Source organism: Mixophyes fleayi, chromosome 7, assembly GCF_038048845.1.
Source record: "Mixophyes fleayi isolate aMixFle1 chromosome 7, aMixFle1.hap1, whole genome shotgun sequence".
Classification (NCBI taxonomy): domain Eukaryota; kingdom Metazoa; phylum Chordata; class Amphibia; order Anura; family Limnodynastidae; genus Mixophyes; species Mixophyes fleayi.
In genome coordinates this window covers 124,358,796-124,373,950 of record NC_134408.1, presented here as the reverse complement: position 1 = coordinate 124,373,950, position 15,155 = coordinate 124,358,796, and the positions used below count along the sequence as shown (strand labels likewise).

At 39.5% G+C, this 15,155-nt stretch overlaps 1 protein-coding gene across 4 annotated transcripts in view; it reads left to right on the top strand.

The window, feature by feature from the left end:
• The window catches only part of RAPGEF4 (Rap guanine nucleotide exchange factor 4), a 231,008-nt gene that overhangs the window by 199,118 nt on the left and 16,735 nt on the right, over window positions 1–15,155 (top strand). For all 4 annotated transcript variants that reach the window (XM_075180634.1, XM_075180633.1, XM_075180632.1 and 1 more), the window contains 4 exons: window positions 1,719–1,816; window positions 3,412–3,537; window positions 4,808–4,986; window positions 11,029–11,119. In XM_075180634.1, coding sequence (XP_075036735.1) covers window positions 1,719–1,816; window positions 3,412–3,537; window positions 4,808–4,986; window positions 11,029–11,119 — 494 coding nt within the window. The remainder of the gene's footprint in view (window positions 1–1,718; window positions 1,817–3,411; window positions 3,538–4,807; window positions 4,987–11,028; window positions 11,120–15,155) is intronic.

The window sequence follows — 15,155 nt, the reverse complement described above, 5'->3', positions numbered from 1 at the left end:
TGTAGCATGCAGTAAACAGTGTAGTGCTTTCCCTAATATATATGAAAGCCTCTCTCTCATGAGTTTCTTTGGTATGTACACTGTTTGCTGCTCCTTTATTCCAGGCTCATCCCCCATGTAGTAGAATTATTTCCTAATAAAGATGTAAAAATATGTACATATACACTGCGGGCCTGATTCACAAACCGCCAATTTTGTGCGTACAATCCGCAAAAGCAATCTACACATGGCCAGAACAGGCTCATACGCCACACAGCACAGCAATGTTTAATTCATCTTCAAATGCAAAAGACACTTACTACAGCCTATGATTTCAGGGTGGGAACAGGGCGGGGAAGGGGCGGTTGCTTGTACTCAATGTACACCAAGGATACGCAATCGCTAGCATATGCAGCAGCGTCCGATTCAAGCTCTGGGCATCTCTCAGGTACTTATTTTTCAGCCGTATCTCTTAGTCCAGCTACAGTCTAGTATAAGGGCTAGATTTACTAAACTGCGGGTTTGAAAAAGTGCAGATGTTGCTTATAGCAACTTATCAGATTCTAGCTGTCATTGTGCAGAATGCTCTAAATAAATGAAAGCTAGAATCTGATTGGTTGCTATAGGCAACATCTCCACTTTTTCAAACCCACAGTTTAGTAAATATACCCTAAGTGCCAATTAACAATAAAAAAAAAAAAGAAATAAAATTGAAAAAAAAAACAAAACACTAATTTTTAAATGTTTTATCATTAAAGCCTATATTATTAACAGGTAACATTAATTGAATAGTTGTTTTTTTTCTGTGCGCTCTTTGTGATTTTATATTCTACATATACATTGGGCGTATCCTGCAGTGTCTTGTAGAATAGAGCAGACCTACACCCGTATTCATCACCACACATATCTTCATATCCGCTCCTTGTTAAATTCATATAACCAATTTATGTGCATTTTGCACACTTTGCACTGAGTAGGAATCCCTTGATGAATTAGGCCCTACATGCCCAAAAGTATGTGGACACCTGAGCATCACATCCATATGTGCTTGTGAAACATCTCATTCCAAAACCATGGACATTAATATGGAGTTGGTCCCTCTTTGCTGCTATAACAGCCTCACTCTTCTGGGAAGGCTTCCACTAGATTTTGGAATATGGCTGCGGGGATTGGGCAATAGGACCTGGCTGGCACTCGTAGTTCCAATTCATCCCAAAGGTGTTCAGTGGGGTTGAGGTCAGGGCTCTCTGCAGGCCAGTCACACTCTTCCACACTATACTTGGGAGACCTCACTTTGTGCACAGGGGTACAGTCATGCTGAAACATGAAAGGACGTTCCCCAAACTGTGGACACAAAGTTGGAAGGACACAATTCCCTACAATGTCATCGTATGCTATAACATTAATATTTCCCTTCCCTGGAACTAAGTGAGCCAGGCCCAACCATGAAAAGCAGCCCCAGACCATTATTCCTCCTCCACCAAACTTTACAGTATGCATTCAGGTTAGGAAGCGTTCTCCTGGTATACGCCAACCCACATTCCTTTGTCAGACTGCCAGGAGGTTCAGCGTGATTCCTCATATATAGTAACCACATTATGGAGCTTCAAAGTGTTGCTCTGTGGTAAGGTCTATAGGAAGGAAAGGGTGGCTGTGGGCTCATGTATGAAGACATACAGATGTTTTGTATAAGTGAACGCCAATGGTCACTGAAAATGTATCTTTCTTTTCACTCCCAGAAAAAGTGGTGCTGAAACCAAATGATGTTTCTGTGTTTACAACACTCAGCGTGAACGGACGTCTGTTTGCTTGTCCTCGAGATCAGTTTGATTCCCTGGTATGTACTCTCATGATGACATTGATACATCCCCATTATATGCTTATTATTTTAAATATTGTATACTTTTTATGTGCATTAAATTTTGGGTTATTGTTTAAATGGTACAGCTTTATGTACAGTGTATATGTAACATATCACTCGTCAATGTCTAATGTGTATATATATATATATATATCTGTTACTGAAAAGCTAAAATGACTATTGATCTTGGTGAAGAAACATAACAACTCTGTAACTAAATATTTGTCATTACTACAAGCTGAATTTAAAGCGGATGTTTTGTGGCACATGTGTCTGCCAGCATGAAAATTCCTTTATTAATGTGTAATTACAACTAAGCTATTCTCATTTACTTAATAGAGAAGCGACGTAGTATGCAGCACAGTGGCCTAGTGGTTAGCACTTCTGCCTCACAGCACTGGGGTCATGAGTTCGATTCCAGACAATGGCCTTATCAGTGTGGAGTTTGTATGTTCTCCCCGTGTTTGCGTGGGTTTCCTCCGGGTGCTCCGGTTTCCTCCCACACTCCAAAAACATACTGGTAGGTTAATTGGCTGCTATCAAAAATTGACCCTAGACTCTCTCCCTCTCTGTCTGTCTGGGAGTGTGTGTATATATTAGGGAATTTAGACTGTAAGCTTCAATGGGGCAGGGACTGATGTGAATGAGTTCTCTGTACAGCGCTGCGGAATTAGTGGCAGTATATAAATAAATGGTGATGATGATGTAGTAGAGGCTTACATCAAAAACTGTTTTTTGGGTGGGATAGACGAGAAATTAACCTAAAAGAATCACCATACATATCCAAAAAATATCTGATCCATATAAACTATATGTAAAGTGTAAAAAGGATACAATGGCAGCAAACGATCATCAGGTTGTCTTGTTTTGAGCTGTTCCTCTAAGCATGTTTATGGTTAGTCATTGTTAGGAATACTCATCCCACCCGTAGAACTATAGGAACTTGTAACCAGTAGTCTATTAGTGACCGTAAGAGCTGGACACACTGTAAGTGTATATGGCAGTGTACAAGTCTGTACACTTTAATTTCACATTAGCCATAAAAGGCTGGTATTGCTTGTGGTTTAAAGTAATAGTATGGATATGTCATTTCACGTGTGAGAGTAGGGTAATCAGGGTCTTGATAAATTTGTACGTAAAAGATTTTTATTGTCATTTTTCCAACAATAACTCTACAAACTGTTAAGTGGCAGTTTTGGGCTTGCTTTTCGGAGATTCCACTTAAAGTCATGTACTGATTGTTATTGTAACATATCATCTGACAGGTCAGTTATTTCTAAGTCACAGTTTAGTCCACACTTTGTTGAACACATGAAAACAATAATGTAGAAGTGGTAAATGCAATATGCGGATTGTAAATAATGTTTAGCTCACGCAGTAAAAGTAACTTTTAATTCTAATTTTTGTCATATTTTAATCACAATTATTCTTTAATGGCACACACATCGAAGCTGAAATGTTTGATTATTCGAGAAACGCAGCCCAAGAAATGTTCACAAATATCTCTGTCCGTCCCGAACAGATGAATGAGAGAATTCTAATATAAACAATGTCAATGTCTTCTAATTTAGGCACCAATTCCAGAACAAGAGGGTCCATCTGTCGGAACCATGTCAACATTTGAACTTATGAGTTCAAAAGACTTGGCTTACCAGATGACAATCCACGACTGGGACCTCTTCAATTGTGTCCATGAGGTGTGTAGACTCGCAGAAATTTCCAAGCACCCCCTCGAAACAGATCTCAGCCAAGAAATCAGAATTCTTTGGCCCTTCATAACAATGGTGTTTTTTTAACAGTTTGGTATTTTGTGATGCATTTACTTGTAATCCACTGTACCCCATTAATTATTAAATATAAAATATAACAATACTTGGGATAAACACTGTGGGCCTGATTCATCTTCGGACGCAAGTTGCATTTTCAAAAAGAACACAGAACTTGTGCATAGTTCCGACCGTATTCAAATCAAAGCGTATCTCAAGATACGTTTCCATTTGAATCTGGGTGTAAGTACGCTCTACCTAAACGCTACTTGCTGTATGTAGACAGACAGAACAGACTGCAGTATAAGCACAAGCGTCTGTTCACTAAAACATCACATCAGAACACATGAACAACTCTTAAATAGTAGAATCATTACTAAAAATATGGGTTTAAAAAATAAATCCATCAATAAATATGCGTACTGTACATTCAATGCGTTTATATAGTCTATCTTACTTGCATACACATGCTCTGTGCAGGGCCGGATTAAGGGAATGGAGGCCCCTGGGCTAAGAGAGTCTCTATACCCCGTGAGGGTTCCCCTGTGAACTGAGCCTCCATTCCCCCACCACCGACCCGATCATTAATGCTGCTGAGCACTTTTAAGGGCCCCCTGGATGCCTGAGGCCCCTGGGCTGTAGCCCAGTTAGACCTCGAGTTAATCTGGCCCTGGATCTGTGCTAGCTAGTGGCACGCATAGGTGTAGTTCAAGCTAAAATAAAAGCTATCTAGCGTACAGAAATTGCTATAAAGAAGAATAGCCTCCAATGACTCTACAGTAAAGTTTCATATCTCCAGATACTGCAGAACTACAAGTATCTGGCTAGCTACAGAAAATATGTGGCAACCTGCAGCTCTCCAGATGGTGGCCACACTGATCTAGTGTAATCCCTCCTTTCCTGGCTCCTTGGCCAGACTTGATACCCTGAAAGGAGACACGTCACAAGTCGATCCATCCACTTGACAATAAGATCTACAGTGCTGCCACTTGTGATTTTTTTTCTGAGAACCCCCAGGGAACACTTCAGGTACCCCTAGAGGTTCACTATGTCATTGAGGTTAGCAAGTGCTTCACAATAAATAATGAATACTAAAAGATGGCTTTTACTAGGCATCTTCTATTTAAAAAATCAATTTGTCAATAACATTTCTACTACAGTCTTACATATCTACAATTAACTAATCATTTCCTCCTTTCAGCTGGAGCTGATCTATCACACCTTTGGAAGGCACAATTTTAAAAAGACAACAGCCAATATGGACCTCTTCCTGAGACGTTTCAACGAAATCCAGTTCTGGGTTGTTACCGAGATTTGCCTGTGCCCACAACTCAGCAAGCGTGTTCAACTCCTGAAGAAATATATTAAAATTGCAGCCCAGTAAGTACTTTTGTAGCAATTTCCAAAACAGTACGAAAAACATAAGGGATCATTTTTATAGTCTAGAAGTATTTTACTTTTATGTGCATTACAGCCTTTTATTACTTATTATTCCCAGTGCTAGAAAGATTTTTTGGAATAAAGAAATAATGCGTAGTGAAACATTTTTTTCACCATCCACTAGAACATGGTTCCTGTTTAGGCTGGGGGCTGACTGCTTATCCACAGTAGGCCATCAGCATGACCTCTGACAGCCTGGTACTGCACTCCTATGGTTTGTCTATTTAAGCCTGCTGCTTAGAAGGCTGTTTTTTTCCTCTCAAAATCCTTTTTCACTTTCAGCAATTGCATTAAAAAAATTGCTAAAGGTGTTTTTATTCTACCATTTATAGCTTCAAAAAGCAGCGGGGCACCGAACAAAAAACAAAAATCCTTTAAAGACATAAATTTCAAAATGTGTTCACGTTCAGCAGCGGGAACCAAGAAAATACTTAATTACGACCAATTAAAAATATAACAATCTCTAAAGACTATGGAATTTAGAAAAAAAAAATCCTTAAACAGAAATTCGAAAGTGCATGGCAAACAAAAAGACAGAGGGCTAAGTGCAGCGGCTCAGTAATTCTGGCCAACGTCATGTTTTTATCCTTCTAATGTGGTTAATTTAGTCTTAGAAAGAAGAAACTGTTTACTTTCATTTTACTAGACCTTACACGGGGCTAAAAATAAAAAAAGGCTAAATGTACCTTTTAGTGCTGTGGGTTCCCACTGAGACTTCCACAGAACAAATTTAAGTAGACAAAAGCCGAGTTGGCATAAATCAAGCTCCACTTCTAGGGCGATTCTGTGTAAAAGAGCTCAGCTGGGATTTCTACTGCAGGGACAGTTATACACTAGAGGACAGCGCTCAGATTATTTTTGCAATAAACATACATTTGTAGGTTAAATATTTTACTAAAATAGGCATAATAGTCTCAAAATGTATATTTTGTAAATATGTCCCTTCCTATCTTTGTGTTATTTCGCTTTTATTTGTAAAGTTATTTTAATAAGTTATTAAACTTTAAATCTAACACTACATGTATCTGGTAACTGTCCTCCTCACCACGCTCACGTTCTCTGCATATCCCTGGCCCCAGATCACCATATCCCTGGCCTCACATCACCATATCCCTGGCCTCACATCACCATATCACTGGCCCCACATCACCATATCACCGGCCCCACATCACCATATCACCTACTCAATGGGTTTGAATTTACTGGTAGTGATTTTAAACCCACTGACATTGGGCAAATGATGCAGTGGTGGGGACAGGATAGAAGGATTCATACAGTCTCTCTTTCATCGAAGTGGATGACTGTTAATGGGAATGTCTGATGAAGAGGACAGTTATCAGATGTAGGAATGACACGACTGTCCATGAAGAGGATAGTTATCAGGTACAGGTATGATACGACTGTATGTGAGATTATCTGGTGAAGAGGATAGTTATCAGGTACAGGTATGATACGACTGTATGTGAGATTATCTGGTGAAGAGGATAGTTATCAGGTACAGGTATGATACGACTGTATGTGAGATTATCTGGTGAAGAGGATAGTTATCAGATGTAGGAATGATACGACTGTCCATGAAGAGGATGGTTATCAGGTACAGGTATGATACGACTGTATGTGAGATTATCTGGTGAAGAGGATAGTTATCAGGTACAGGTATGATACGACTGTATGTGAGATTATCTGGTGAAGAGGATAGTTATCAGATGTAGGAATGATACGACTGTCCATGAAGAGGATAGTTATCAGATGTAGGAATGATACGACTGTCCATGAAGAGGATAGTTATCAGGTACAGGTATGATACGACTGTATGTGAGATTATCTGGTGAAGAGGATAGTTATCAGGTACAGGTATGATACGACTGTATGTGAGATTCTCTGGTGAAGAGGATAGTTATCAGGTACAGGTATGATACGACTGTATGTGAGCTTGTCCAGTGAAGAGGATAGTTATCAGGTACAGGTATGACACGACTGTATGGGATCCTATCTGGTGAAGGGGATAGTTATCAGGTACAGGTATGATACGACTGTATGTGAGATTATCTGGTGAAGAGGATAGTTATCAGGTACAGGTATGATACGACTGTATGTGAGATTATCTGGTGAAGAGGATAGTTATCAGGTACAGGTAAGATACGACTGTATGGGATCCTATCTGGTGAAGAGGATAGTTATCAGGTACAGGTATGATACGACTGTATGTGAGCCTATCTGGTGAAGAGGAGTTATCAGGTACAGGTATGATACGACTGTATGTGAGCCTATCTGGTGAAGTGGATAGTTATCAGGTACAGGTATGATACGACTGTATGTGAGATTATCTGGTGAAGAGGATAGTTATCAGGTACAGGTATGATACGACTGTATGTGAGATTATCAGGTGAAGAGGATAGTTATCAGGTACAGGTATGATACGACTGTATGTGAGATTATCTGGTGAAGAGGATAGTTATCAGGTACAGGTATGATACGACTGTATGTGAGCCTATCTGGTGAAGAGGATAGTTATCAGGTACAGGTATGATACGACTGTATGTGAGCCTATCTGGTGAAGAGGATAGTTATCAGATACAGGTATGATACGACTGTATGTGAGCCTATCTGGTGAAGGGGATAGTTATCAGGTACAGGTATGATACGACTGTATGTGAGATTATCAGGTGAAGTGGATAGTTATCAGGTACAGGTATGATACGACTGTATGTGAGCCTATCTGGTGAAGGGGATAGTTATCAGGTACAGGTATGATACGACTGTATGTGAGATTATCTGGTGAAGGGGATAGTTATCAGGTACAGGTATGATACGACTGTATGTGAGATTATCTGGTGAAGAGGATAGTTATCAGGTACAGGTATGATACGACTGTATGTGAGCCTATCTGGTGAAGAGGATAGTTATCAGGTACAGGTATGATACGACTGTATGTGAGCCTATCTGGTGAAGAGGATAGTTATCAGGTACAGGTATGATACGACTGTATGTGAGCCTATCTGGTGAAGGGGATAGTTATCAGGTACAGGTATGATACGACTGTATGTGAGCCTATCTGGTGAAGGAGATAGTTATCAGGTACAGGTATGATACGACTGTATGTGAGATTATCTGGTGAAGGGGATAGTTATCAGGTACAGGTATGATACGACTGTATGTGAGATTATCTGGTGAAGAGGATAGTTATCAGGTACAGGTATGATACGACTGTATGTGAGCCAATCTGGTGAAGGGGATAGTTATCAGGTACAGGTATGATACGACTGTATGTGAGCCTATCTGGTGAAGGAGATAGTTATCAGGTACAGGTATGATACGACTGTATGTGAGCTTGTCCAGTGAAGAGGATAGTTATCAGGTACAGGTATGACACGACTGTATATGAGCCTATCTGGTGAAGAGGATAGTTATCAGGTACAGGTATGATACGACTGTATGTGAGCTTGTCCAGTGAAGAGGATAGTTATCAGGTACAGGTATGATACGACTATATGTGAGCTTGTCCAGTGAAGAGGATAGTTATCAGGTACAGGTATGACACGACTGTATGTGAGATTATCAGGTGAAGAGGATAGTTATCAGGTACAGGTATGACACGACTGTATGTGACATTATCAGGTGAAGAGGATAGTTATCAGGTACAGGTATGACACGACTGTATGGGAGCCTATCTGGTGAAGAGGATAGTTATCAGGTACAGGTATGATACGACTGTATGTGAGATTATCAGGTGAAGAGGATAGTTATCAGGTACAGGTATGACACGACTGTATGTGAGATTATCAGGTGAAGAGGATAGTTATCAGGTACAGGTATGACACGACTGTATGTGACATTATCAGGTGAAGAGGATAGTTATCAGGTACAGGTATGACACGACTGTATGGGAGCCTATCTGGTGAAGAGGATAGTTATCAGGTACAGGTATGATACGACTGTATGTGAGATTATCAGGTGAAGAGGATAGTTATCAGGTACAGGTATGATACGACTGTATGTGAGCCTATCTGGTGAAGAGGATAGTTATCAGGTACAGGTATGATACGACTGTATATGAGCCTATCAAATACATGTAGCAGTAAATACTCTGTTAGAAAGTGTATCCACAGATACCCTCCAGGCTGGCACTTATATTTATAATTATAACCCTTGGTATCTAATATGTCTAATTTTATTTGAAATAAAAGTTCACAAAGGTAGATTTATTGTGCTCTTTAGCTCCTGGGATTTATTGATTTTGATTGGACAAAGTCCTCCTTCGCTGTGAACTGCAGCTTCTGCTTTTATATAAAGATTTCAGCCCAATTCCAGACACAATCAGTTGTCATCCAGCTAAATTCCGTACTTGTCTTCAAACATTCCATCTGTACATTCATAAAAAAACATCTCAACGGGTGAAAGCAAATGCATAGAACATAGATTGACACACTGATGTACAAATTGCAGTCCATGTAGTCCTTTGCTATTAATTGTCTTCTTTAGGCAATATTACAGACTCAGGACTGGTACACCAGCTAAAATCAGAGGTGTCTTGTAAACAATAGCCCTCCCACCACCACCACATTATCACTGACCTTGGTATTCCAGTTTTTTAGGATTCCTACACCATGGACATTTTAATCAGGCATTCAACGTGCATCCTTAAAGCCTACTAAATGTCCTTTAATGCTGTTACTCCAAAATATATATGTAAGCACATTGCTTGTAGCATTCACAAGCTTAAATGCTTTGTATATAATACACTATGCTGCAGGCAGGCTTTGAGAACACACTTTTAAAACTCTGTTAACAGCGAGAATAAAGTACAAGGTTTTGTCTTTGCTTTTAGCAGGCGTTGTTTTTCAACACACTTATGCACAGGGCCTGAAAACTCAATATCTACTCAGCTGGACTTGGCAAGGTGGACTGCTTTTGCTGATTAAATGTTTATATATACAAAAACGTTGATGAAAACCAGAACCAGCAATATAAAATTTTAAAACAGGTTTTAACTTGAAGCATTTAAAATGCAAATAACCAGGGGCCTAATTCATTAAGGATCTTAACTTAAGAAACTTCTTATTTCAGTCTGTTGGACAAAACCATGTTACAAAACAAGGGGTGCAAATTAGTATTCTGTTTTGCACATAAGTTAAATACTGACTGTTTTTTCATGTAGCACACAAATACTTGATAGCTTATTTGTACACTGAAATTTAAAGCTAATATTTGTGTGTTACATGAAAAAACAGTCAGTATTTAACTTATGTGCAAAACAGAATACTCATTTGCACCCCTTGCAATGTAACATGGTTTTGTCCAGGAGACTGAAATAAGAATTCTCTTCATTTAAGATCCTTAATGAATCAGTCCTCAGGTTCTTAGTCTGATGTTTTGGACATCCGTGTGTCTTTTCCTAGCTGTTTATGCTGGTACAAATGGTAAGAAAATGATCATCCTGTCTATTCTTAATTAATTGCACAACTGTACAGTTCAACAACATAAGTCAGCATTATAGAAAGTGCATATGCTTTTGGTCTGTGACTACTGCTTGTGATATGTACATGTACATAGCTGCTTTATATGTGCTATCAGCGATGAGTATGGAATGTGCAGAAATGGTAAATAATAAATGCATTGCCCCTAATACTTCTCTTTTATCTCCTGAATATATTCAACCATTGCTGAAAACAGCATAAAGAGGACTAGGGAAAAATAAAGCAATGTATTGAGTAAAATGTGTAGGAAGATATATATACAAGCAATTAAATCAGTAAGTAGTCTGATGTTGTATCAGTTTTATAAGTACATTCTGATACCACCTGTCTTACATGGGTGCTGTTCCAAAATAAATATATTAAACTCATTTTTAAACATCTGTGTGTGCCTATTACTTCTAAACATTTTCAGCCTGCCAGAAAAGTCCTAATTTTGCCACACCTGTATGACTAAAATTGACCGAATTTTTAACTGAAAAACACTGTTTGTTTGTTTGTTTTTCAGTTGCAAGGAATATAAAAATCTAAACTCGTTCTTTGCGATTGTCATGGGATTGAGTAATGTGGCAGTCAGTCGGCTTTCGTTAACATGGGAGGTAAGTACATTGCAAGATTCAACTCCAACCAACAGGGGCTCTCTTTTTGGTAAAGAGGACATTAGTGGACTAGTACTGTAGAAATAACGCTCAGGGCAGTAGGCAATAATATGTAATAATACAGAGATTAAAATAGCCAAGAGCTGGTGATTTTGGCAGCTGTGACATCTGCTCTTCGCAGTGTTGCCCTCAATTCAGCCACTTATCCACATGAAATTTAAAGGAAATACACATCCAAAATTAACTTTTACAAAAGAAAAGAAAATAGTTACCCCTTTTGCTTTTGAAGATACAACTACAGATCCAGCGGTGTTTATCCTTTCCTCTTCCCCCTGCCTCCATCACATTCTCAGCTGTCCCTGACATCCAGTAGAATGGAGAAAGTGTCAACACCCCCGTTTCATAGACATTAGGGGGTAAATGTATCAAGCTGAGAGTTTTCCGGCGGGTTTGAAAAACCAATCAGATTCTAGCTATCATTTATTTAGTACATTCTACAAAATGACAGCTAGAATCTGATTGGTTGCTATAGGCAACATCTCTATTTTTCAAACCCACCAGAAAACTCTCAGCTTGATACATTTACCCCTAGCTGTTAAATAACTCATGTTGCTGATACCGCCAATCCTGAATGGATGTACCATGATGTGTCTTCACAATTCTATTTGCTAACTACTTCTAATTTCAAAAGATTGTCAAATTTGAAAACTTATTTTGCAGAGATATTCCCCTAATGGACATATTAATACATTTGTAGTTGGTTAACATCCATCTGGGGATTTAAATGAATTTCTATTTTCAGGATAGTGCTTTTTACATGCAGCATCATCCAGCAGGCTGAACTTGGACACCCCAGCTCTTAATATTTTGTCATGTGCATGAAAACAGCTTTTACATTTAATTCCTTGCAGAATAATATAAGCAGAATCTGATTTGCTTGCTTGCTGTCTTTATCTTCCCCCTAGTTCTGAGATGCCATATTTTCCTGGATCTGCTCTCTATTCATTTGCACTACTTTTCATTCCCCAATTATTGCTCAGACAATTTAGATGGGAAAATGTTTACTGATCGCACTGATTGTTGCTCATAAGTCATAATGCCAATGTGATTAGTATTTCAATGTTTTCACAGTTGGCTTGTGAATATTACAATGCAATTATCATTCACAGATGCATACGCATAAAGAATGCTACTTGGGGTTTTTTCTGCATTTGGCAAATCAGAAAATAATAATTGTGTTTTGTTTATGTCACAAGTTAGTTACAGCAGAAGGGTTACAAATATCAATATTAGCTGCTCACTAAACACTCCTATTTATCTCTATTGGGAGGAAGAATATTTAAGCCACGCTGCAGATTTTATTATCATTGACATGAAAGCACATTACTCAGGGTGACTGCGAGTCCAAACAATCCCCCTTACTGAAACATGGAGGTTATTTACCAAGTGGACAAACATTGCAGGGCGCTTTCTTATGGCCACTTGACACTGTGCACTCATCCATACATTTGCACAGCAGAATGGCTGTCTTTATGGAATATATAAATAGGTTGGTGGATAGGAGCGCTGTTTATTTGCTGGGACCGTGGAGCAAAATGTTTTAATCATCTGTTAGGGTTGGAGATTCTGTATGTTTAACAGGATCCTGCAGGACTTTCCAAACTCACAAATTCACCTAAAAAATATGCCATCAAACACGTTGTGTAAGACCTTGTCTTCAACCAGAAGTAATGTAACGTGTAAGTCCAAACGTGGATCAATTCATTAGTAATATGGAATCCTTACAAGAAGCCACAAGAACACCAGCCCTGATATCCCATTAATTCCATGATATATATTTTACCAAAAAAGAGGGTAGAAAACTTTCTGTGAGAGTTATCAAAATAAAGCTGAATGAGTGGAGAGGGCCAACCGTGATAGTATCACACGTATCTTCATGCATGGCAAGCTGGGAGATGACGCAGACATTCAGCTGCAGACTCCATCGTGGTATGCCATGGCATGCTCTTTTGCAGCATGCTCCTGCAGGCCTTGTGGTCATATGTGTGTGTTGATGATGCAACTAGTGGTGCAACATTATTTAAAGTCCCTGGAAGCAGATTCAGACAAATCAGTGAGTACTATATAACCTGTAACCTGTAACTAGTGTCACTTTGCCTGTATATCTCTCTAATGGATGAGCTTCTAGCGTTGTATTATGGAATGTATTCTGATTAATCTTGACTGCTGCTTTCCCCTCACCTTTGGATTCGTCTTATGCTTTCTGAGTTGTTGCTGCCTGCCCTGACTTTGTAACTACTATTGTATTGCCTTGCCCTTTTGGAATTACCGGTAACAACTATCTCTGGCTTCAAGCTGCTCTGTACTTAACCAGATTCTGCTATCCAAACCAGGAGTCTTCAGTGACAGTGAGATGTGCAAGGGGGCTATTACTCTGCTCACGGTTTTCAATATGCTCCAAAAGTATGTCCGAGCAAGAGTAATGAAGCAGAGTTGTCTAAAGTCCTGACTACACTCTCTCAGCAAATTGCAGACCGTAGACAAGCAGTTGAGGACCTACAATGAAGGCATGTGCAACTTCAGGATCGAATGCATGCCATTCAGAGTACTGCACCTAGTGCTTCCACAAACACTTTAGCTACATCTGTTCCCACTGCTGCCTCTTGGTTCACACTTCTTGAACCTAAGTTGTCCCGGCCTCAGAAGTTTTCTGGGGACCTCCGAGCATTCATTTACACTTATAAACCATTATTTTCCCTTAACCCCAGGACATAGCCCACTGAACAGTGGCTGGGATTATTATCTCTTCTTATCTAAGTATGAGCCGATGGCATGGACATGACGCCTTTAAGAGTAAGAGAGTTCTCTTGCAGAACTTAAGTGCATTTATACATGTACATGATCCATTCCCTTATCATACAGCCTGTGCAGAAGCCACACATCTATTATTACTGCAGACTCGTGGAAGATTATACCTCTGGATTTTGCAGGTTGATTGCAGACAAGCAATATAAATACGGGGCCTAGAATCATCATTATCACCCCTCAGAAGTACTTAAGAATGATTTAACTCTTGTGGGGATACCCAAATCTTAGGAATGTCTCCCCTGCTACATTGTGCATCTCTCATCCAGAGTTTAGCCTCGTCTGATGTTCTAATAAAAGGAGATTAGTTCCAAAGGTTTACTATGGGTTTCGGAATGTATTTGATAATAAGGAGGTTGAGTCATTATCACCACATGGGATCTACAACTGCCCCATTGACTTATAGTACCTAGAGCTACAAATACTTTTGGGTGCTTTTACCCACTTTTGGAGCATTAAACTTATACACTACAAAGCTTGAACATGGGTTCATTAGACCCTTGGACCCAGGATCTTCTTACATACATTATGACTATGCGTAGATAAGATGACACAATGTCGCTGGCGAGAACAGATAACTCTATTGCAATCATTCCTCAACTCTTCTAAAGACTCTGTTCTGCTATAGTGTTTAGTGAATAAAGTTGTTGTTGTTGTTTCCTATTTATTCAGTTTATTTTAAAATGGTGTGCGCTATTTATTAACTTTTACTCTTTTGGTATAATGGTCAGGTGTATTAGGTCCCACAGCCTAAAATGTTCAGGATGAGCCCAGCACTTTTCTAGTGTGTAGTTGGTAGCTTATGAGAGAGCGATGACAACTATTTTTTTGTATGCCCCCCCTCCCCTCCCCATTGAGAAATCAGCCGTGCGCTGACCAGCCTGGGACTAATATTCACTCTAATAAGGGGATTCCGCGCTTGTGGTTGCCCAGTTATAATGATAACCAACCCAGGCTGCCTAGCACTGAGGATGTTTGAGGAGGGGGCTTGCTGACACCTTTTCAAACATTATTTATTTTATTACCCAAGATTGGGTAATAAAGGTTCAGTATGCAAATACAGCAGTAGAACGGATGCCCTTTTCTTGCCACTTGCCAGACGGGTGACAGCATGGCGCATGAACTTGATCGTGAAACTCTGTCCTATGCAGCAGAAGAGTCTTCTTGGGAC